At 37.3% G+C, this 25,289-nt stretch overlaps 2 protein-coding genes across 9 annotated transcripts in view; both read left to right on the forward strand.

Moving 5' to 3' along the window:
* The first annotated feature begins 1,372 nt into the window (after positions 1-1,372).
* On the forward strand, positions 1,373-13,611 carry mapre2 (microtubule-associated protein, RP/EB family, member 2). Of its 2 annotated transcripts, none has more exons than XM_028020938.1 (7): positions 1,373-1,485; positions 9,195-9,322; positions 9,777-9,922; positions 10,006-10,222; positions 10,452-10,597; positions 11,427-11,585; positions 12,241-13,611. In XM_028020938.1, exons 2-7 carry the CDS (start codon positions 9,202-9,204, stop codon positions 12,337-12,339), a joined length of 888 nt encoding a protein of 295 aa, XP_027876739.1. In that variant the 5' UTR covers positions 1,373-1,485; positions 9,195-9,201; the 3' UTR covers positions 12,340-13,611. The 2 variants fall into 2 exon arrangements, with proteins under 2 accessions (XP_027876739.1, XP_027876738.1); XM_028020937.1 differs by lacking the exon at positions 1,373-1,485 and adding an exon at positions 5,812-6,106.
* Positions 13,612-14,353: 742 nt separating this feature from the next.
* spidr (scaffold protein involved in DNA repair) overlaps positions 14,354-25,289 on the forward strand; it is a 45,378-nt gene continuing 34,442 nt past the window's right edge. Inside the window, exons 1-9 of one of the 7 annotated variants that reach the window (XM_028020928.1) lie at positions 14,354-14,567; positions 14,813-14,986; positions 15,049-15,109; positions 15,511-15,717; positions 17,526-17,668; positions 20,188-20,423; positions 21,188-21,238; positions 22,383-22,492; positions 24,791-25,010. In XM_028020928.1, coding sequence (XP_027876729.1) covers positions 14,553-14,567; positions 14,813-14,986; positions 15,049-15,109; positions 15,511-15,717; positions 17,526-17,668; positions 20,188-20,423; positions 21,188-21,238; positions 22,383-22,492; positions 24,791-25,010 — 1,217 coding nt within the window. In that variant the 5' untranslated portion in view covers positions 14,354-14,552. Of the gene's footprint in view, positions 14,568-14,812; positions 14,987-15,048; positions 15,110-15,510; positions 15,718-17,525; positions 17,669-19,475; positions 19,609-19,688; positions 19,722-20,187; positions 20,424-21,187; positions 21,239-22,382; positions 22,493-24,790; positions 25,011-25,289 lie in introns of those variants that run through there. The other 6 variants (XM_028020933.1, XM_028020929.1, XM_028020930.1 and 3 more) reach the window with 6 other exon arrangements.

The following is a 25,289-nucleotide window of genomic DNA, read 5'->3' on the forward strand; positions in this document are numbered from 1 at the left end:
AGTCAACTGAAACAGAATCTCATAGCTCTGTGAATATACTGAGTTATCTTCATGACTTGGGCAGTAATAAAATTTACAATTAACATTTTTGGCTTTATAGTATTTGCCATTTGCAGTTCTTACAGAAGTGAATGCAGTTAATTTATATTCTTTCTTTCCCCTCAACAAATACTTATCCCTATTACTTCATTATCTTTCTCATTGTGTGGTCATTGTTTAACCTTTCCACATAGTCTCTACTTTGTCAGATGTAAATCAGCCATAACAGTTCCTTTATGCCTTAAGGTTTCCTTGTCCACGTTCAAGTGCCATACTGCCATCCAATGTTGACATAGGAGAAGTGCAGTTGTTTCAATGGCCGATTCTTTTACAGTAATTTTTCCTCTTTTTAACTCAAAGTGTAAATTTATGCATTGCAATGACTTCCTTAAAGTAGAATTATAAGCACTACACTGGGCCCTGCACTGTAGAAAAGCAGTTGCACTTTTTTATAAAGTCCATTTAAAATATATATAGAAGTGTCAAGATTTCAATAATCAAAAGTTAATAAGAAAAACTAAATAATGATAAATAAATAAACACCAAACCTGGTTGGGACCTATTTGATTGTTTTTCACTGGCCATGGTAAGGTCTAAACTTGCAGATATTATACTTTTTGAAATATATTGTATGTTTTGTGCATATTTCTTTGATTAAATTGCCTTTATGATACGGCCACTTTTCCTCAAATGGATATTAATTATTTTTTAGATAACTGTACTGAACGCTTCATATTTCTTCTCTGAACAATATAAAATCTATTGCTATTATGTGATGTAATATTAATAATAATAATATAATTTAGAAATAACTTTCTAATATTTAGATATACTTCTAATTTTATTTATTTTATTTGAGATGTGTCCTCTTTCAGTAGTTTTATATGAAGGTGCTGTGTTCACGTCTGGCTTTTAAAAAACAATCAAACTTTCTTAATTTAAACATTTTAAATATTACGCATTTGAAAAAAAACGAATTAAAATTCTTCATAATATTTAATTCATAAGTTAGAATATTATTTATCGGTCGTTGTTTAACGCTTTCTTTAATTAGCTTTCCATAGACCTTTTGCCTTGTACAGTGGTTTAGTGCAACTGAGGTCTTTAATGTGCTTTGCTTTATAAATAAAAAAGTATTTATTTTAAAGTGTTTTTGTAAACTTTTTCTTTCTAGGAAATATTTAGATAAAAACATTTTTTAATATGTGAGAAAGCGAGAAGACAGACATGTCGTAAGTTGTGAATGATCAACGCATGAGGACGCCATTGGCCACTACAACAACAGATGTTATCTACGGACCAATCAACTGCGACACCGATGAAACGCTATCCAATCAGTTTTCAGCTCTACGTTCTTCGTTTTACAAGCGTTTGAGGGTGGGGCTGCTCAGCCGGAAAACAGCTTTCTTTTTTAACACATTGTAATCTGTGGATCGGAGTTAAGCGGTGAGTAAGATTTGCTATGTTGAATTTTTAAAAAATCTGTGATTCGTTTTGATTCGCAAAGTGAGACGGATTTTTTGTTTTTTTTTTATCCACAACGTGGTTGTACGCGGCGGTAGCTGGTGCTTGTGGTGATGTTAGAGAGGGTCAGAGCATATGTCACTGGTTTGACAGTGAAGGCAACATTAGCATACAGTAAGTTGGTTGTTAGTTGAACATAATGTCCCGCTATCTCTTGAAATTATCTTTGGCGTAAATATAAACCATCGCTCTTCCACTTGAATTGTTTTGGCTTTTCCATACATCGCTATTTTGTTACAGTAAATTGAGTTAGCTTCCTTCAACAGACTGACTTTAGCTGTTCGGTGAGACGGTTGCTTTAAAATCTGTACATTAGCAGGGTTATCCTGCTTTTCCCTTGATAAATAACAATAGCGGGATGTGTGTTATAACAGAGACGGGAAGATTTAACGGGTTTGAGAAGTTTTGGAATCCTCATTTAGTTTTGCATTGATTTTTTTCAATTCCCCAGATGTGTCTACAGTGTTAACTCACTAGCCAACACATCTGCACTCCCTACTCTGTTGCTTTAAGAGTGCCTTACACTCAAATCCACTCCTACTAGGAGGCATATTTGCCTATGATTTTAATGTGTGAGGTAAAACTCAAGCAATACAGAACTCAGTGATGATTGATCGCTTCAGCATAACATATAACCCTAATGGTTCCTGTAAAGCATCAGTCTTGAGCTGAGCATCACCAATCTGTTACAATCTAAATCTAAATTGACAGCTTGCAACATAAACAGAAGAACATCAGGCAGGCTCTTAGCATTGTTTGCTGTTTGAGCTTCTGGAGATCTTTATTGTGTTGCTTGCAGAAGTATTTTTGCCCTTTGAAGCTTTTCACACTTAGTTAGTTTTAGCCGCAAACTGCAGTGACTTTTATTGAGACTTCATGTGATGGCCACCACAAAGTAGAACATTACAAATGAAATGGAATGAAAAGTATTTTTTAGACTTTAATTTTCAGCCCTCTTTAATCTGATACATCTGAAAGAAATCCAGTGTTGCAAATTGGTTTCAGAATGACCTATTAAATAAAATGAGTCCAACTATGTGTAATTTAAACAAGATATACAGAGCTGCTCTGTAAAGGCTTTATAGGTTACTGTAGTTACTTCACATTAGAAGACAAACATCACAATGAAAATGAAATAACACACCAGAGAAGCCAGAAATCAAGATGTAGAGAGGTTCAAAGCAGGGTTTGGGTGTAAAGCAATATTTCAAGAGAAGCAGCTTGTGGTATCTCTGGACAAGCTGCAGAGATCCACAGATCAGCTGGGAGAATCTGTCAACAGGACAAGCAAAAGTTGCCACAAATATGGACTTTGAGGAAGAAGATGCTATGGTCAGATGAGACCAAAATGTAACTTTTTTGGCTACATCCAATATGTGTTGTGTGTCAAAGAGCTGACACTACATTACCCTGAACACACCTTGGACAGAGTGGATTGGAAGATGAGTGGAGCTAAAGGCAGAATAATCCTGGACTTGAGACTGCAGGAAAGGTTCACCTTTGAGCAGGATAACAACCATAAACGATACAAGAGCTACAAAAGAATGGTTAAGATCAAACATACAGATGGTTTACGTTGGCCTAGTCAAAGTTCATACCTAACTCTTATTTAGAGTCTGTAGCAAAGCAGTCATTCTCCATCCAGTCTAAGTGAGGTTGAAGTATTCTGCAAAAAGAAAAATAAATACTTAAATTAGTCACTTCATAGAGTGAAATTGCAGATTTCAATGATGATGAATTAATAATGTAATAAACATTTGGTGATCCACTGGCTAAAGCTGGATAAATCACTACAGTAAAACAGCAACAGAACCAAACTGTACAGTTATTGACAAAATGTTTATCGAATTCTAATCAGAATCTGGAAAGTACACCTACAAAGAGAAAGCTGTACAAATGCTGCTTCATAATATTTTAAATGAAAAATACTTTCCAGATTGATTCGAAGTAAAGAAAGAAATACATAAGCTCAGAATAGTTGACTACAAAGTGCTGAATTTAAATAAGGTACAAAAAATGTAGCTACTTCATCTCCTTTAAAGATGAATTAGGTGAATTGGGAAACCAAAGTCTTGGTTGTCTTTTCCAGGGTCATATTTTTCAGATGCTATGTTGAAGAACCATTGGCTTACTAACCATAACCTGAAGGTGGCGCTGGAGTTTGAACTATATGCACAGACTGCTTGCCCATACCTTTTGCGATATAGAAGAACAATAGTATTCAGATCTGGGTTTGCAATTTAAACAAGTAAACAGCAATTAAATGTATTTAAAGGTGTGTTAAATCTAATTTGACAAGCGAAACAAAAAACACACCAAGTTTACTCTTTAAGCGTTTGAATTTATTTAAATAAGACACAGTATTTTTTAAATTGTTACATATCTGATAATAAAACTAGCATGTGGATCTATTAAAATGAAGGCAGGAAAAAATTGATGGGTAAAGAGCTTTAGGTTTTTGTATCAGTTGACCTTTAAACTGAGGGTGATGTTTGGTGGATTTTTGTATTGATCTCGAGGTCTGATGGAAGCTTTTCTTGAAGAAATGGCAAAAAGAAAAACAAAAGCAAGAAACCAAGGCAGTAAAAATGCTGTACTTCATGGGTTTTGTTGGAGATGTTATTAGCAACTTGAAATGCTTGTGTCCTCCACAAGAAGAAAAGAAAACAAAGGTCTTGTAGCTTGGAGCTTCAGTGGTCACATAGATTTTCATTATTTGTCTGAGGAAATCAGTGAAATTGTCCATGATCCATATGTACTGTTTGTGCCTCATATGTTTGGCTGCTATAGCCATACTAGTCTGATAAGACATTTTTCATTTTCTTTGTAGTATGACAGTAAGTTGTGTTCAGACTCTATGATAAGCTTCTTATCATTTTCACAAATTTCACAATTAGTTTTTCAGAAAGACATAATTTGTCCCTCTCAGTTGTTACATGGAAATAACAACACAAAAGCAGTGTAATTACACCATATATGGCAACCCAAATAAACAGTGGTACAAAATGTAAATCTATGTTGCAGCTAGATACTTTTTGTTGAATTGACTTATAAATCTAAAGTGAAATTGTTTCTACAGTTAGTTACTTTTTCACAATAATTACTACTTTCATGGTTATAAATGAGAGTTTTATGTTTCTCATTTACAGTAGTTGGATGTTGTTTTAACATTAATTAATTAAATATTAACATTTATTCGCACCACCGGTAGAGATGTTTTAAATGTTAACATATTTAAAAATTTGATCAATAAAATAATTGGTGCCACTTCCAGTGGCACTGACAATGATATAAAATAAATGCAACTGCAAATGCAACATTTATCATAATACAGACTTTTTAGATTAATCAGAGTGTTGAAGAACAATTAATTGGTAATCCTTGACTTCCCTTTATCCATGAGGTATAAATATAACATGACACAGAAGCATGTTTTCATTAGCCACTCTTCAAAATGAGAAATACGAACGAACATGCATTGTAGATGTGTGCTGATTTTCACCGCAGGAATCAGAATGTAGAAAAAAGAAAATGCCCATATCCATAAAGTTTCTCAAATGTACACTTGTAGAATTTTGACTGCTTAATTACACAATTGTACATTATTGGTGACATTATTAGTAAAGATATGTATCTTAGTCTAAACCGATATAAATATCCAATATCACTACAAAAATCAGACATGACTATGGAACCTAAAACACTTAAATTATTCTCATATAAATTTTTCTTTAAAGGCAATATTTTGCTGGCTTTTGACAAGATGCTGTTTATCACGACTATGGATCAGTATAGATTACTGGTTTAACCCTTAATTAAATATATCACAGTTTCACTGAAATGCCTAACCTGATCTGAAAAGCTTGTTTTTAGGTCAAATATTGTATCAGCTGCTGGACAATAAGAGGTTGTTTTATTAGAAAATATTTAATAAACACGCACTAAATCTAGTTGTAATTTTTCAGTTAATGTGCTTATTGCGCTATTATCCTGCTTTGCTGATTTCTTTGTAGGATACCACAACAACCTGATGTAAGCTGGGTAATTAGGACGGCTGTCTACTAATATTATTTGAAGCTTTTACTGATGATCATTTTTTGACAATATAACAAAGATGCCCCTTGTTTGGCAAGTCATCAACATAAACAATAAATCAGTTTTGAAACTTCGATATTATAGCTAGTTATCAACACAGAGTGGCGCGCTGACATAGCAACCAGCCCCATTGGTCACGTGGTGCGGGTTGCGACGCCGTCATCGTCAGGGCAGAGATTTGTGAGGAATAAGCAGACAGAAGCGGGGAGCTTTGGAGGTGCGCCGCTTTCATAGCTTTTTGCATCGTTCCTGGTGTCTCTGTTTTTCCCTCTCCACCCGACCAGAGAGCAAGAACAGAGTATCTGTTCAACATTTTAGAAACCCAAATGCCCGGTCCCACCCAAGCCCTTTCCCCAAATGGAGAGAATAACAACGACATCGTCCAGGACAACGGAACCAACATCATTCCTTACAGGAAAAATACTGTGCGGGGAGAGCGCGCCTACAGGTAAACCAGTGTAATGCCGCTTTTATGTCATGTTACGATGTGGGGGAGAAAGGTCATAAAAAGACACGCACTGAGCAAAGCATGAAACGCATGTTGTGTTCTGGCCTCCTCCTCGGCGTCCCTTCTCCCTTTGCGGCGATCCGTTATGTTTTTTCTCCTCCGAATGTCAAATCCTGTTAGCTCAGAATGGGAGTGTGGCGCAAATCACTCTTAAAATCACCCTAAAACCACAGATTCCTGCCACGCTACATATGCCAAAGTCGTTGCAGGTAGCAACGGACGGTTAAATGGCTCAGTGTGCATTGGGGCAAGAACATTTTTATTCATTTTTCATCGGGAGGATTGACACGGAGCGGCTTTTTAAATCCAACGGCTACCCCCAGAGAAGCTGCTGCTAGAACATTCCCGTCGTGACATGACAGTCTGCTGCGGACAATCGGTCTCTGCTGCTGTGATAAAAGGGCATTTGGTGTTTCTAATTAACTTGTAGAGTCCCATGTAAAGGAGACGACTGCCGCCGCGTTAAGATTCAGGCACCAGTCCAGTCCTGGTTAGCCTCGCAAGGCTAACAAAGCATGCTAACAGCAACGCATACATCCGCTTTGTTGACATGAGATGGGCTGGCCCAGTTTCCTTCCTGCCTTCGGCCTCAGAGAATCAGTGAGAGGACCCTCTCCTCCTCCTCCAAAGCTTAATATTATGCCGTGTATCTTGTTCTCTGCGTGTGGAGAATGATTATTAACTGTTTTAATATGTTATTACGCTCTGTTCCACGATCAGAGGATTGTGTTAATGCTTCTGTCTTCTCGCTGCATGAAATGGTTCCTTGCACAGGGATTTTTTTTGGGAGAAAAAAAAAAGATCAAACCTCATTTGCAAACTAGAGATGACTGATCTTGTGAAACACAAAATCTTGTTGGCAGGGAAGCACAACAATCTATAGCTGGAGTACAATAAATTTAAAAAACAGGCTTCTTGCAATTAGGATAGGTATGAACCAGAGATTTTTTTTATTTTTTATGTGTGTGTGGCTAATTTCTTGTCCCTAATATTTGCATACTTCTGATCTGAATGTTCCAAGTTCTGTCTCAAAACCAAAGAATTATTTTTCTACTTCTGGATCAATCAAAACCTCAACTGTTTAAACAATAAAATGTTTATTGTAAATTAAACCAATGATTTCACATGTACAGGCCAAAATTAGAGAGCTGAATCCCTCAGCATAACTGACAGTCCGGCAGGTCATGGTACAATGTATTCATAACACCCAGATAAAAACAAAACAACCAAAAAAAAACAATTACAGCACATCTTATTTACCCTATTATAAGATAGATTGTAGCTCACCATTTTTTTCCACACCTCAAAATGTAAAAGTTTGCTATAGAATAAGATATTAAGTATACATCAAGCCCCAAATCTTTTTTTATTAGCTTGATGTAATATTCTAATCTTAAATATCGTTTTTAATACCCATAAGTGGAAAATCAACATAATTACAAGAAATAAAGGCTTGAAAACATTAATCTATGGTGAAAAAAAAATTTTTTTTTCCTCATAGTGAACCATCTTATTCAAATAAAGAAAATTTTCAATAATGTTCTAATTTATTGAATGAGTTTGTATATTATTGTGATATTGCCATTCCCTATTTTTAACACGTGCACACACAAGCTGATAGGAAAAATTCCCAATGTGAGTGGTTGCTCGTATTTATATGTAAATTTGATGAACTGCTTTCAATGTTGTTTTCTGTCAGAATGAACAAATTGTCTTTCTAGTTCCTATATAGCCCAATTCAACATGTTTGTGTGATTTATGATATAAATTAGTCTTTGAGACAGACTGAGCAATTTCATTACAGCACTAGAATAGATTTGTATGATTCCCTTTGGACCTGTAGAACCACTGAAGCTCTTTCAAAGCCACTTTGCGCTTTTGTCACTGTTCAGTTGATCAAAGGACATTCCTTAGTTGTTGAGCTAGCTGCTGAATTTCTGAGCACTGATTGGACATCATTTGGAGAGTTTGTTTAACTGCCTCATCTGTAGAAAGTTTTAGTTTGCAGATATGTTGATGGTTCATTGTCACCTTATAATCTGTAGTTAGAAGTGGCCCCAATTAGTGGATTTGGCAACTAGATTTGGAATATTACAATTCAATCTCATATAAAAACAACAACAAAATAAAACAAACAAACAAAAAAACAATGGAGTGATACTAGCAGACGTATTTGCTACTGGCAAGAAAATCTGTATCGATTTCTAGAACTTCTGTGCACTTAGATTCCTAGAAGAGGACCTTTTCTGTGGATTTTCAGTTAATAGGTTTAGAAATTTCAGGATATGCAGTGTACCATTCTTGACCTGGCTTAATTTATTGTAATGGTATCTACATTGATAAATGAAAGATTATTGAAATTAGGATTTTTACAGTGATGTGATGTTTAATGAGTCGACATGAGCTAAAATTAGATTCTCAATCCATGATGCACCTGGAGTAAAACTGCCACAGCTTTATGTTCACACAGAATGCTCTAATTGCTTTTATTTAATTATTAAAATTAATGAGTAGTAGTCTTTTTTAAACATGTGATTAAATGTTTTTATTTTGACACTATCCTTTTCAGATGTTATCACATACCCAAAATGGTCTTTTTAAGCATTGGAGAAGAAAAAGCCGGTTGACAAGTAATGTACAGCAACACGTGAGGGAGAGGTAGAGCTGCGCAACTCTAACCTCCATGAATTTGGAGAAAACTCATATTATTTTTCTGACGTCTCATTAAAAGCTTGACACTGTAGGAGAGGCATCAATAAGGATATTTGGGGGTTTGAAAGAGTTGCTTTGGCAACCGACCCATTGTTGAGGTCCTAAAAATTAGCCTGGAGTTTCTTGTCACATCAAAACATTAAGTACTCTCTTGCAGACTAAGTGAAAACTTCACATATTGATGCAGTTTAATGTCATTTTAAGCTAATAATTACAGGCTTATCAAGTCTTTATTTTCTAAAGATTTTGAACACGGGTAAGTAAACACCCGTCAGTCTGCATTTGTTAGTTAACGTTTTTCTCCGTTCTGTTTCAGCTGGGGGATGGCGGTCAACGTATATTCTACCTCAATAACCCAGGAGACTATGAGCAGGCATGACATCATTGCCTGGGTTAACGATATTCTCTGCCTAAACTACACAAAAGTGGAGCAGCTATCGTCAGGTACGAACAGGCAGCTGTTTGATATGGGAAGCATGTTTTGCAGATTACATCTTTGCTTTGTAATGCATGGATGGCTCTAAATCCTTTTCTGTTTAAGATAGCAGTTCTATAGCAACCTGTGGACACACGCTCACCTCTTTCTTGCCGAGAGTTGTCTAAAAATAAACCTGAAACCCGCTGCCTTGTCCCGCTGTGGCCGAGTAATCCAATTTCAATCAGTCATTTCCTTCACAAACACACACACACATGCACACATACACTCTAACCCTTTTTTTCAGGTGGAGACTAATTGGTTGATTACTTCTTATGTGCTTCCTAATTAGGCTCAGATTAGATTTGGCCTACATTGTGTGGGATCCCCTCATTTTTTCCAAGTAGATGACATAAAAAATATCTGTAATTTCACCTGTAATATTAGAATTTACAGAATTTTGCATTGTTATTCTATCTCTAGGGGCTGCTTATTGCCAGTTCATGGATCTGCTCTTCCCTGGCTGCATCAGTCTTAAAAAGGTCAAATTTCAAGCTAAATTGGAACATGAATACATTCACAATTTCAAACTCCTGCAGGCGTCCTTCAAAAGGATGAATGTGGACAAGGTGGGTCTCCCAAATGCGGCTTTATTCAGATCACACGCCTTCTCATTCTAACACACGCTTAACTTTCGATTTCTACTTCTTAGATTATTCCAGTGGAGAAACTCGTTAAAGGCAGATTTCAGGACAACTTGGATTTCATCCAGTGGTTTAAGAAGTTCTTTGATGCCAACTATGATGGTAAAGAGTACGACCCGGTGGAAGCCAGGCAGGGTCAGGATGCGATACCCCCGCCTGATCCTGGTGAGCAAATCTTCAACCTGCCAAAGAAGTCTCACCATGCAGCCAGCTCCCCCACGGCAGGTAAGCTTCAGCTAACAACATGAAAGAAAATTAATAATTGTTAAAGTTTAGTCCACTTGAATCCACTCCACCATCCACTCTGATCAGCATCCCTGTCTGTACTGAAACGTTTTGAGTTTTCGTTTGTGTTTGACAATGAATAGAAACTGTTTGAACTTCAATGATTTAAATCAAAATGGACTTTTCTGATTTTCTGTCAATATTACAAACACCTGTTGCTGTGCTACAGGAGCTTCAAGGTTGAGCTCCTCTACTCCCAAGGCTTCAACGCCAACATCCAGACCCTCTTCAGCCAAAAAGATACCTGCAACTGTATCGACTCCTGCCAAAGGAGAGAAAGAACTGGAAGTGCAGGTCACTCATCTTACTGAGCAGGTAAGCGTTCACTCACACTGCCAATTTTAGTTTGTTTACGCTCACTTTCCCAGTTCATCGTAAAAGGAGCCTGTACAATATTTATCATTTCCACTCGTCACTCTGTCCTCTATTTTTTAGAGGAAGCTGCTCTTCAAGAAAAATGAAGCAGAGTTTGCTGGGATGCAGAAATAAAAAGTTTTGACTTTTCTGGTATTTAATAATTCCCTACATTAACTAAATCCACCCAAGTACTAATTTAATGTATAGGGATAGAATTTGAAATTTCTACAATTTATGCAATTTCAGTTGGTGACAAAAATAGGACATCTTTGTTCTCCAATCTTCACATCAAGAGCTTCATCTCCTCTGAGATTAGGCTAAACATTAAAGCTTTGCCTTACACCATTGTGAGGATGTTTTTCTTGCTGGTTTGAGCAGATAAATATTTTATTCAATTATTATATTATTCATTAATGAATTTATTTTTTACTATGTTCCAAGATGAAGATTTGGACATTTGGTTGTTTTGGAAACAGCTTTCTCTTCCAGTTTGTCTTGTCACTTCTGTTTTTGTTTTTGCTTCCTCATTAAAAATGTCCTTCAGGAGCGTGCTGTGGTGGCGCAGGGGGTTAGCGCGCCCCGCGTTTGGAGGCCTTAGTCCTCGACGCGGATGTCGCGGGTTTGGCTCCCGGCGACCTTTGCCGCATGTCTTCCCCCTCTTCCTCGCCCTCTTTCCTGTCTGCCTACTGCCGCAAAAAATACAAGCCACTAGTGCCGCAAAAACTCTTCGGAGTAAAAAATGGAAAAAAAAAAAAATGTCCTTCAACTGTTCTGTTTTTGTTTTCAGGTGAACACGTTAAAGTTGGCACTGGAAGGGGTTGAAAAGGAGCGGGACTACTACTTCAGCAAGCTGCGGGAAGTGGAGATGCTGTGTCAGGAACAGGGTGAAGAAAACAGCCCGTTTGTCGATCGGCTAATGGAGGTGCTATATGCTTCGGACGAACAGGTCAGCTTCGATTTTCACAATGTCTTTTTCTCTTACATGGGACATTTTCTTTCTCCTGTTTTAATGTCTCCAGGGGCTGTTTGTTGTGAATAGGTGGTATCAGAGTTCATACACAGCCTTGAAAAGTCTGGGAAAATATGGAATTATATTTTGGATGTTTTTCTGAACTGAGGAAGTATGGATGAAAGAAAATTGAGTATGGAATAATCTTTAATTTTCCACACTGGTTTTTCATCTTCAACTTTTGAAGGACAAAAAATGCAGGACATGTGGATGTTTTTACATTTTAAAAAAAATATAATTAACATTATTTATCTTTGATTTAACCAGTCACATATTGATTTTAGCATTTTAACCAACAGCATTTTATTTTTTGACTTTCTGACTAAAAGTAAACTCATTCAAAAATCAAATCCGGGACACTTAACTACTTTTTGGATGACAGACAGCTTCAAATTTAGGTTGAACTGGACCTGTAGTCTTAAAATGTTCTTAAAGCAAAACTTGTAGTTTGTAGTTTCAAGTCCATCTTAATAGTTAAGAAATCTGATGAAAGTTATTGTCCATTTGGACGAGTTAAGAAGTCTTTGTGTGTGTTTATGATCACATGAGCTTGCCTTAAACCGATACTCAGCTTCAGCATCTCTTTTTTTAGGACCGAGGGGATCTGGCTGAGGGTGACGGGCAGGAAGCGGACCAGCAAGCCCACGAGGCGACATCACAAGATCCGCAGGAAGAACAAGATGAATACTAACTGCCATCATCCCTCACCGCAGTTAAAACTCCTCTTTTTATTATGTGAGAACTGTCAAGGATTTTTAATTTCTCCTCACTGTTTTTATTTTTTTTGTTCTCTCCAAGAATGAGCACATGAAGCAACCTTCTGGATTAAAAAATACCATTACAGGGATTTCTTTCTTTTCTTTTCTTTTTTTTTTGTATCTCTGCTCACTGTTTGGTGTTTTTGTGACTCTTTGGTGAACTGCTGTGGCAGGTTTGTACCCATGACCTCCAGTAGCAGACAAGCTCAGACCATCACAGAAGTTTTCACAGACTGTGTGGGTGGAAAGTAGTTTTGACTCCTGCAGTAGATGTGATAAAATGCTGAAGTTTAGGCAGGTAACCTTAACCTGTCATTGCAAGTGTTAAACTCTACACTTTTATTATTGTTATTTTTTATTTCTGTGTCATTCTGCATATCAATATTAACCACAAGAATGCAATAAGCAAAGCCCTGGAAGGGCTCGTAGTAGCTCTTATTTAACCTCCTCCCATGTGTTGCACTGACATTGACTCTGTTCTGGACAATCTGTCCATAGATCCTCACCGTATTTATTATTATTAAGCCTTAGAAATAGAGCAAAAATCTGCATTGCTTCCTCATGAAGGAGGACTATCCTGTTACTGAGTTATGAATAAAATCTAGTAAAATGCCAACTTGTGACTATTTCACAGCTGTCCTCCCAATTACAAGTTTTCAGATAATCAGTATGTCGAACAATGTGTTATTGGAGCAGAACAGCTAGACTTGACTAGTCTTATGATAAAGCAGCCTTCTTTAGGTTCTCAATCTCAGCGCTCTGTTTGTATTTTTAGATTTTTTCTCTTTTAAACCACAGGTCTTAGAGAGATGAGTCGGTTCACTGAGCAGGTTGCCTCATAATATTCCAGTAAGTACATTGTGTACCCTTTCTTAATATTGCATTTACAAATATTGAGCTGAACAGCGCACCACAATGCTTTAGTTATATAATATTGTGTAAATGAAAAAGGAATGTAAACATGTACTGTCAATAGTTAATGAATGGTAAATGTTTTTTTTCTTCCATGTCCCATTCTTTATGCATTCCCCCCAAAATGTGTTGCATGTTTGCATTTCATTTGTGAATAACTTGACCTGCTTTTTACATATTTAATAAAAAAAAAACAGATATGTTAAGTGAGCTTTTGTATGTTTAACTTGCTGTTTGAAAGATATTACGATTCGAGTGGATGTGCTGTAATAAAATTACATTTTGAGTCCACAGAAGATGTGTCCTGTAAATATAAATGAACAGTGACTCACAACTGAAATAACTTAATTAATTTGTTTGATGGAGTACTAAACTGTTTTCTTCACATCATGCTACATACATCATTCGCTGTGTAAAATAGAGCTGGCAGCATCATGCTGTGGGAAGACCTTTCTTCAACATGGACAGGGAAGGTGGTTGGAGCTAAATATTGGGCAAAAATATAGCTTAAATTGAATGTTTTATATGAAAGCATAGTCGTAATTTTTAAATGCCAAGACTGAAACCCATTTGAGAAATTAAGGCAAGGCTTAGAAAATCCTAAGAATGCCCAAAATGTTTAGTCTCAGAAGCTGTAACTGCAGCAAAATGTGATTCTAAAAAGTGTCGACTTAGTGGGGTAGAACAAACTCACAAGATTTTAAAAATCTACTTGTAAAAACATCAACTCAAGCAAGAAAAACGTGGACTTAATGTATTATGTTTGCAGGGTTCCCACAGAGTTAATGAAAAAAATCTCCAATAGTCATAAGTGTGTTGCGTTTAAGTCCTCCTGTTTTATGGAGTGGCAGTTTAGCGAAACTAAAGCACATACGTAGAGACATATAACATCTGACTTATATTGATGAAAAAAGGTAGACTTGTTATTTTCCAGTGTCCAGAAATGAATAAATGAAAGCCCTTAACTGGGCACAGTAAGGGGATTTTGTGACTAGAACGTGGTTGTGAATCACATGCATAGCCCGCCCGCCTCCGGGACTCGCTGCTAAAAAATGAAGCATATCTACTGCTGTTGAGCTAACTCCACCAGTAGTTCTTTCACTTCGCTTTCTTTGCACACCTGTCCGGCTACAAACACCGGGAACTTGCTAGAAACGGGTTAAACACCCTTATTGTTCAAAGACACCCACAGCGGAAACATTACTAAGTTGGAAGTTTGAATGTTTTTGTTTCCATGTCTTCTAGGAAGGTAAGAAGGCTGCTAACTAGCTTGTTAGCCGAGTTACGCTAAACTTCACTTGCTTTAGCAACCCATATTATCCGGCCGGCTTCTTAAGACTTCGGACAGGCGCTTACCTACCTGCCATGTAGTGACCTGAGCAGAGTTGCATTATTTTAGTTAGTAATTAAACTCAGATGATTTACTTTCCACACTATTTAAGTTGAATTAAAGAAAATCTGTATTGTTAACTACTCTTTTAATCTCTTTGTCAGCGTAAAAGACTCTCCAAAGACATAAAGTGTCTTTTGTTTCCGGCGGATGCTGTTGAAAGTGGTCCTCAAAAAAGGGAGAGGGAAACTACATCACTTCTATCCTCCAGAAGTTGGGCAACATGCGGGGACAGTTTTTTGGGCACCGCGGTGACAAAGCTTCCCACTGTCTATAAAGTGACTACACTGTACACCTCTGATTGTCCTGGTGGTTGTAATAGCTTTTGCTTTTATTGCAGACTCTTCAGTCAGGAAAAAAGCTGTCTGTCAAAAGGAAGTTGGCTCAGAATCCTGCTTTAGGTAATACCAGGAGAAATAAAAAAAATTGTTTATTCTACAGTGTGATTTCTGAGAGAGGCTCTCTAATTCAATGCTAAGTAAGGCAGATACAACAAAAAACACCCAAAACGAAACTTCTTTCCCTGCAACTTTTTTTGAACTATTTCCAGGCAGTAATTCTTCACCAACTGTTTAAGGCTTATCTACATACATTTTGGAAAATTCCTTTCTGGCTATTTTTCTTTGTGTAAATATTGGAGCCCTCCTGAGACTATTAAGATCGGATATACTGCTGTCAGTTTGAATGGATTTGGGTAGTTTTTTCAGCTCTTTTGCTACTAATCTTTTTTGCATGTCTGCTTGTTAAACAGTGTTTTTTAAGTCCTGACATAATTTTCTTCTTTATGTTTCTGGTTTCTCAGTGCAGAGCAGTGCTCCCAGCCATGATGAGGACCCGGTGGATATCGCCTGGAGTTCCAGTGAAACTGAACCGTCTGATGATGAGAGTCAGGTGCAGCGTAAGTCCAAAGTTGCTTTGCAACAGAGGCCGCGACCTCCAATGCCAAGAAGACCTAATGCTCTGATTCAGTCTTACACTACTGCTCTGAGCATGCTCACTAATGAGAAAGGTAAAGAATAATATTTGCTCAGACCTATTGAATTGTGGCATTTTAAACATATTTAACATAGTATCTTTAAAATACAGATTTTTTTTTTATCGTGTTTTAGACAAGAGAGCCATGAAAGTGAGATGTGTTTTTACAGTCCTCTCTCTGAGTGAATTTTGCCCATAAAACAATCTCTATTGGAATAAATACTCTCATGTACAGCACCTACTCTGTATAATGGTATAATGGTGCAAGATCTTTGATCTTACTGTGCATTAAACCACATTTGATGACGATTATGAGTTATGGTGCGCTTAAAAAAAGTTAATTTCTAAATAACAACCATGTTTTTTTTTCATGTGTCATGCTCCAATACACAAACTCTTCCCTTTCACTTGTACTTAATGGCTCCTTAACAGTTCTTTCACATGCTACTTTATATTTTCTAATTAGAAATGCTGTTTATAAAATTGCTGACACTGCTGGTACATTCACTGCATTAAAGGTGTTTTGGAAACCTATACTCCCCTTGTGAAACACCTGATTTCTCAAACAAAACGAGTAACAAACCTGTTAGGAAGTCTTGGCAATTAGTGTTGCTTTATCAAGCACCCACTAGACGTACAAAAAGTTTCCACATGTCATGTGATTGTGTTGGCAAAATAAAGTATCACTTTTTCTTCATTGTGTCAACAGTTGGAATATTTTTCAAAAGATTTAGCATCGATGTTGGGAGCCTGTGTAGTTTCCTGAAGAACATGCTGAATATTATTATCCTGGGTTAAACTAATCCATATGTGAAAGGAATGTGTAATGCCTGCTCAACCATTCTTTTAATATGTTGGGCCTAATGAATCTTGAAATTATCATCTTGGGGGGGAAAGCAATTAAAAAAAGAAAGCTGATTCCGCAATAAATTAGTGGACCGCTTATTTTTTGACCTCTTTTTTTTTTTTTTTGTCTTGACCTGGCAAACTGAAGCAACCAAAGATCACAGCACTGACTCTAAAAGTTTGTCAGGAGTCACAAAGTGGGTAGAGTTCCACTTGTGTGTAATCTCAGTATAAAAACTAGAGCTGCACTGGTTACAGTTTTTTGGCCGATCATCGATCTTTAAAATGACTGACCTGCCGATTACAGTTTTAGCCTTTCAGCTTTTTGTCTAAAAAGTCTCTAAATATAAAAGGCTTAACACTGATAACTATGCGCATGTACTGCACAACATTTAACATTTTTACTTGTAAAAAAAAAAAATAATAACTGTACTATCTACCTTCAATTTTAAAATGATTTCTGACTCTGTGTTGGTCCGTCACATAAAATCCCCATAAAATACACTTGTAGCTCTTCTTTCTATGGTGGACCTATGTTGTCTTTAACCAGATTATCAAAAGATCTGTTGCACAGTTGAACTTAGTCATTGTAGTTTCGGCAGTCATCTTTGTTTTCGTCTTGAAGACCAATTATTTGACTTGCCTAAATGTGAAGCATATTCTCACTGCCACAGGACATGTTATGAAAAAGTTAGCTTAAGAAAAAAGGATATTCTTCGCACCAAGCAAGGTTAAATAGCTAATTGCGTTCATAGGCATGTCTTTTCCTAATTGAATATCTCACGTCTTTTACTTGTTTGCTTATTTAAATCCAAATGATCTTTTAATGCAGGTAGCACACAACACTGTTGTTTTCTCGAATTTTCTCAGTTATCTAGCATACTTACTGAATAGACCTTTGTTCCTCGATAACACCACTGTGTTTACTGATAAAGATTGTAAGATACTGTTTGCACCATTTAAAAGTGCTGAATCTTTCTTTTTGTCTGTCTTCAGATGATATTCCTGTTATAGAAACAGACAGCGATCTGGATCAGTCCGAGGAAGATGATGAAAAGGACAGCGGGCAGCAAATTTCAGACTGTGGGTCGGAGTCTGCTGATGAAAACACAAATGTTTGTTCTCTCGATTCTGAACATGTGAGATTACTGTACTTCTGTAAATAACCTTCAAAATTAACATTGTATAAAAGGTGAAACCTGTTTTCCTCACAGGTTCTACTGTGCACATAAATCCACTTTAGAGATCCACTTTAGGAAGCTCAATATTTGAACACAAACTGATTATTCTTTAAAGTTGTAATTTTGTGAAGAGACACTAGATGGAGCTAGAACTCTACTTTATATTCATTTAGGTATTTCATTCAGGGTATCATCCACAACATGACGTAAAATTTAGGTTACTACTGTATATTGATGCTAACTGAGTATATTACGGCCAATGAGAAAAGTTACATCATTGTTTTTGCTAATAATACGCCATGAAGGTTTGCATTGAGCTTTACTGACAGTTAAAGGTTAACAAGAGCTCATATTTCAGAGTGAAAGAATAATTGTGCTATTTTGGTTCAGTTCAAGTCTTCTTATTAGTTCTGTTTATATGGATTTTCTCACTAGTGATTGTATGTTCAGCTGTTATACCACTAGGTGGAGTTTTTACTCTTCCTAGATGATCTGAAAACTTTAGTGTTGACAACCTGGAATCATGTTATGTTCTGTCAAAATGTATCAGCTGAGACAGCAAAAATCCCCTCTGGCTTAAATGCAAGACATTTTGTGATGTTGAAGACATTCAAAGCAGCTATGATGGGGAAATAGTTAATATTGCATAGAAGACAGGAGAAACATTTACTGATATGAGGGTTCAATATTAAAATATTTGTCTTTACATTAATGGATTTTAATATAACCATTAAGCTGCTCAACTCCAAAAATAGATTCTCAGCAATATTAAGTGTCCCCTTTATAGCATTTTGTTTATTTTTTTATTTGTCCTACTATAAAAATCCATCATGTTATTTTTGATGACACCCTTTATTGATGTCTTAAAGTCACTTCAGACTTTTTTCCTCTTTCCTTAATTGCTTAAAACTTAATTGAAAAGCATAGAATTTTGAAAAAAAAAAAACTTTGAATTCTTACCATATTCTCTGTATAGTTGAAGATTTAGACTGACTGGTCTTTCTCAGAAATCATTCACAGGAAATGTTTGTTAAAGGCAGGGCTGGCATGGAGAGAATGCATAAGGAGTGGAGAGGGTTTGGGCTCAGGTTCAAGCAAACACTCAGTTTTATCTTTTATTAATTTTAGGCCAACTTTGTATTTGGTTTGGAACGTTTGGATTAAGTGCTGCATTTTTGTGGTTTGCTAAGTTACGTTTTTAAAAAATACCTTCACAGTGATTGCTAGATTAGCCACTTTGGGTCTGCTGGAAACAAACAAACTAACACATATAGTCACTAAGTTGTGCAAAAATGTCTGCGTGTAGAGGTCGCATGTTAAGAGGAAGCCTGTTGACAGATTAACATCGCTCCCACAGACCTTAGCTACTTCCTCTCGTCACAATTTTCATTTGCTGCCATCAGCTTTATGGGGTCAAAAAGATTTAAGATCACCTAACAGGAGGTTTGTGGTTAGAACATGGAATCTTTGAGGAAGCTTTCAAGTTTCTGCATTTAGTAATGTTAGCAAATTAAAGAATGGAATATTAGTTGATGAAAACAGTTTATTCTAGATTGAGTAAATATTGACTTGATTTTCCCCAGCATTATGTACAAGTTGACGTGTTCTTTAGAAATAAACCTCCTTGTGCGCTTCAAAACTGTAAATCAAGCCGGATCCAGCAGGATACGAAGTGGGAAGATCTCAACAGAGGGCAAAGTTTATTACGCCTGATAAATGCCTGGCTGACTCAGTCAGAGCTCGCCTGTCAGACTCAGTGTTATTGTATTTGCCGCTGAAAGTGGACAGGCGGAGCCAGGAAGGGGACTTTGCATGTGAAGAGAATTTTACGAGTGAGGCCACTTCCCAGATGAAGCGTGTTGCTCGTTCTGACTCCTTAAAGCACTGCGCACAAAGAGGTCAAAAAACTCCAATTCCATTCTAACAAGAGCGAGACTACAAGTGTAGTTTTACTACTGTTTGTTCTCGGGGGGGAGAAGAAGCTTGCAAGTGGATGGGGCTTTGCTACGCTGTACGCTTACAATGCTTCAGTGCTGGGTGAAAACATTTTTGAGCCCAGGCCAGGAACATAGTGTTCCTTTTTCCCTGTGGCTGGTTAGAGTGTGACGTCTGCTGGCATTTTGCCTACCAGGGTCAAGTTGATTCAAATAAGAGAACAGATTGACTGACATAGCCTGGTATGCTGGTCTTGTCTGCACATGACAGGAACTCAGGTTCTTGTGGATTTTTCCATGTGAACAGATTTTCTCAGGTGTACTCAGCAATGATACAGCAGAAAAAGTTTGTTATGTTACCTTATCTTGTGGATTTATCAGTCAGTGTACCGTATCCACCTCCTCTGTATTTTAGCACATTTTCTCAGTTCAGTGTTGTTAATTTACTAATGTCTGAGTCAGGTCATTATCACCTTTTAACTTCATATCATTTTTTGTTATGCTGACTCATTAAAAATTTCACATCCTGTACTTTGTTCTTAGATGAAAGAGCTAGAGATCTCAGGTTATGTGTCTGATGGAGATGATCTTGGCTGCACGCTGACATCTAGCAAACTGGACTCCGACGTCTTTTCTCTCCAATCTGGAGAGGGCAGCAAAAGGTCTGTCCGTGACTGGCTGAGATCTGCGCAGGCAATGCTGCAGACGCCTCAAAAACCAATGGACAGGCAGTTTAAAACACCTGAAGACTCTACCAAAAAGAAAAGAAAGTTTAAAAGGTGTGAATTGTGTGGGGTTTTTTTATGTGTGCAGAACAATCTACAATAGGTTTAAAGTCTTATGTGAAAATTAATCTGGCACAATTTCAGGCAGTACAAAAATATAATTTTCATGAAGTCAATGTTTTTCTGAAGTGGAATTTTTTTTGTTGAATTTTACACATTACAACCACAAACTTTAATGTATATTTGTGAGATTTGTGTACCGTAATCAACACAAAATGCATCATTGTGAAGTGGAAAAAAGTAAATGTTTGGGGGTTTTTTTTAAGCAAAAGCAAAAACAAGAAAATTTTTTTAAAAAAGTGGTGTGCATTTGATGCCATTACATCTTGAGGTCTTTCGGATGTGCCTCTATTAGCTTTGCACATCTGTGCACTGAACCTTTGTCCCATTTCTCTTTGCATAAAACCTCAAGCTCATTCAGATTTGATTAATGACTTCTGTGAACATCAGTTTTTAAGTGTTGCCACGGTTTTTTATTTTAATTAGGCATGATCTTTGGCAGAGCCGATTGGATACATAAATATGCTCGAATCTAGACCGTTCCATTTAGCTTTAGATATATTTTCAGGCCAGGTTCGTCATTTTGCAGGAAGGTGGGCATCTTTAACAGAAAGTTGATTTTGTGTTGTTGCTGTTACAGGATTGCCCTCCATCAGTTGTGACACCTCCTCCCCCTCTCATAGCACGGTGTTGCCACAGCTGTATGTCATGTTGGACATAGTTTATACACAGTGCTTCACATCCGTTTTTCCTTCTAGGCCAAAAAGATCAGCTGTGGTCTCAGCAAACCAGAACACCTTCTACCACAGGTTTGCTTTGTCATCTACATGATTTGTGGTATACAACAAAATATCAGTTTTATTTCACAATGGCTTTCTGCTTACAATTCTTTAAAAAGGCCAGATTTATGACAACTACTCCTCTTTTTAGAAAAGCAGGAGTCTACTTTTTCTTTCACCTAAAAAGTGTATCCTGCGTCTCCTCCAGAGTAACTTTGGGCCTCTTGGCAGCTTCTTTGATTAATGCTCTATTAGTCATCCTGTCGAGTTTAGGTGAGCAGCTATGTGTTGGTAGGTTTACAGTTGTGCCATACTCTTTAGCAAAGAGCTCTGCAAAATATTCAAGGCTTGGAATAAAGTTTTATAACCTAATGCATCTTTAAACTACTTTACAACTTTTTCTTTGACTTGTCATGTTCCTTGATTGCTCACTAATGTTTTTGTACAAACCTCTGAGGCCTTCATAGAGCGACTTTGTTGATTACTACTTAATTACTAGTAAGACTTTCGAGGCTTGTGGGTTGGACTAGATTTTTTTAGGGGTGTGAAAGTAAAGAGAGTTTGATACAATTTGCCTGTGTAAATTGTGTAATTTAATTACATATTAAATTACACAATTTAATATGTAATTAAAATGATAAACAATGCATCATTTTTTTCTTCCACTTCACAATTGGAATCTAATTTGTGTTAATTTATCTTACATAATCGCTAATAAAATATGCTAAAGTTTAGGGTTTTAGCCTGGAAGAATTAGGAAAATGTTAAATATGTATAAATACATTAACTACAAAAATATATTCTCTCCTTAAATGAAGCCATTTTTCTGTATAAACTCCTACAGTGTATTGCTTCATCATAGGAACAAGCAAATTCAACAAAGAAAGGCGAGACATGTTACTTTCTGCCAGGTGACAGTCAAACTTTGATTGCAATGTTTCCACTGCAGCAGGGATGATGAAAGGGACACCTGGTGTCATCATGTGGGTGCTAAATGTCGTTTAAGCCCAACAATCTGACAGATGGCTATCTGCAGGCTTGTTGCCTGCATCAGAAAGGCTTTTATTTCTCTTTGAAACAAACAGATCTGCTTAAGCATTGGTTAGGTCATATGTTTTGTGTGAGTTTATCACATTACATCATCTCCCCGTGTGTGTGTGTGTTTGTTCCACAGTGGAGGTCTGGCAGAGAGGCTGAACCGACTTCAGTGCAGGCAGAGGTCAGCTATCAGTTTCTGGAGGCACAAGTCCATCTCTGACACATCAGTAGCAGCAGCCACAACAGGTGAACCACGTCACACAGACCTACTCTGTAAGGTAGATCCCATCAGGATGTTCTGCGTATATGTAACTGAATCACTGTTTAAGTTTAACACTGAACTGATTCATGAGTGGGATGAAACCCATCTCTAAGCGGGTGTTTTTTTTGTTGTTTTTTTCGTTAACTGCTCTTCTTTTTCCTTCTTCAAACATGTGTTAGTATGGAGGGGCCGCTTAAAGGAAGTGTTGGCTGCAGTTTGATTACTGTGACACTAAGCTGTGAACTCACAATGTAGGTGACAGGAAACTGCTTGCCTAGTTCTTTTTTTTTTCCTTTTTCCTTTCCGTGGTATACTAAACCACCAGTATGTTCAGGTTCTTAAGTACCTCCTCATTTTAGGACACAAGCTTACTCAAAGGTGACAGTTGACTATGGAACAACGAAACACCCCACAAATACATCTTAAGGTTTGTGGGCAGTCATAGGGTTAAACAGGGGATTAAGAATGTGTTGGTTTACACTCACTTGACCTCATTTTGAAGCATTATCATCATTTGATTTAATCTGTTTGTGTCGAGCATTCACACAGTTGAAGTCATTTAGCTAACATCAGGATTTAGAATATAAACTTTTGCATGTGTTCTAACACTTTTTTTGTTTTTTGGAGTTCGATCAGTTTCATCTGACTCACTCCTTGACTCATATTTAACAATAACACCAATGTTCTCCAGCTGGTCCATGCTAATAGAGGATGCATGTTTACAATTGCTGTAAAGTACTTGTGTGTCGCATACACACATGCATATTATTTCATCAAGTGTTGTTTCTCTGTGTAAGACAAAGGCTGAGGTAGTCTTTCAAAAGAATTCATGCTCCCTAAGCGTTTAGACATTTTGTCACATTATGACAGCAAACACACAGTTAAAAGCATGGTTACGTTATAGAGCAATATTCCAAGTTTAAATATCTTACAAAGTACTGTTCAATGCATCATCTCAAAATGGAAAAACAAACCTACCAAGACATGGCTGACCTCTCTAAACTGACTGGCTGGGCAACAAGAGTATCTGTTGACAAAACAACCATTAGTTGTACACTTTATAGACCTTGTCTGTATACAGAGATGCTAGAAGAACGCTTGCTGCAACCCATGTAGGGGATGCAACGAAAGTGCTATGGTTAAGTGAGACCAAACTGAAACTTTGTTGCTTTGTGTCACATTAAAACAGCATCTCTGTGCTATGCTCATTGCATGCTGCAATGAGGATAGCAGCTCCACAGTGAAGCATAGTGGCAACAGCGTCATGCTGTAGAGGTACTTTTCTTCAGCAGTGATGGTGAGTTTCAGGTAAAGAAATGAATGGGGGTAAATACAGGGCAGTTCTGGAGGAAATGCTGTTGGATGCTGCAGCACACCTTAGTCTGGGGTGAAGTGTTGCCAATGAAGCATGGGCAAAAATATAAATCTTGATGTATAAAACTGGCAGAGACATATGGCAAAAAGGTAGTTTTAAAAAATATTGACTTGATTGATTACAGATGCCACACTTTTCAGAACTTGTATAAAACCCATGAATTATTTCCCTTCTAATTATCAACAGAGCACTTTTTTTGTAATGCTCTATTAAATTAATAAAAGTATGTGGCTTTAATATTGCAAAATGTTTAAAGGTATTGAATGCTACATAGAGGTATGTAGTACAGTAAGCAGCTGTTCTGGGAATTTTGTCATTTGAAACCTAAGTTCTTGGAGCAGAAAATAAGTGTTAACATGTACAGTATTTGTCCTGTTTGGACAGATGCATGTTAAAAAATAATTGCTCTGTGGCAATATCTCTGTGATTTATGACCATTATATTAAGCCCCTTCCCCCTGGCCAATTACATATCCACACAATGAAATATTGTTCTGGTACCCTCTCATGCTGTTTTTTTTTCCTTTTACTTGGAGCTGTCAAGTTTACAGACCAATTTTAAGCATTGCTGTCTTATCTTAGCTTGATTTACTGCATGTCTGCAGGGCTTTGCCACCATTTGCCCCTCCTGTTTATCGTTTTACACTCTTGCAGTGCAGGCTTAAAGCACACTCAGCATTGTGGTGAAATTCCAAATATTTGCACCGACATCTCTGGGGATTTACTGCGTTTCATTTCCAACTCAGCCTGTTATGCAGTGCAAATTGTTCTGATTCTAAAAGTGAATCATTCTTGTTACATGTAATGGGTCCCACAGAGAGCAGCAGTCTGCTAGAGTCTTAGTACACTCTGTACACAGACGCTTAACAGACTCTCAACATCTGTGTTTTTGTTGCTCTGCTCTCCAGTGGACCGGCCTGGTGTGCTGGTGCTGGAGGTGCTGGAGGTCCATGAGGAGTCCAGCATGCAAATGGCGCACTGCGAGCACCAGCAGCCCCCCAGAGACGGCCAGCAGCAGAAAAACGGCGTCTCCGAGGAAACCACTCCGATGTTGGTGTTGTTCAACAGAGAAACGGCAGCTCAGCTGATTCCTGCACCTGGAAATGTCATCCACATATACCCACCTTGGTGAGACCGTGTGATGAACTTCAAAGCCCCCTTAGTTCATATTTATCAGTTGATTGGACTTTGCTGTTAAAAACGCCAGCAGTTGGAAATTTTGCAGCCAGGTTTGAGTTCCTGGGTGTGAATAATCAAATCAGATCAGACTTCATACTACGCCTGATGGCAGACGACAAAACAAGGAACCTTCACCGGCAATTCCTTACATACTAAACAGATGAGACTAAACATAAATAGGTAAAAATATAAGGAACATAAAACTAGGGCTGAAGCTATGCAAATATG

This window comes from Xiphophorus couchianus, chromosome 6 (assembly GCF_001444195.1).
Source record: "Xiphophorus couchianus chromosome 6, X_couchianus-1.0, whole genome shotgun sequence".
Taxonomy (NCBI): domain Eukaryota; kingdom Metazoa; phylum Chordata; class Actinopteri; order Cyprinodontiformes; family Poeciliidae; genus Xiphophorus; species Xiphophorus couchianus.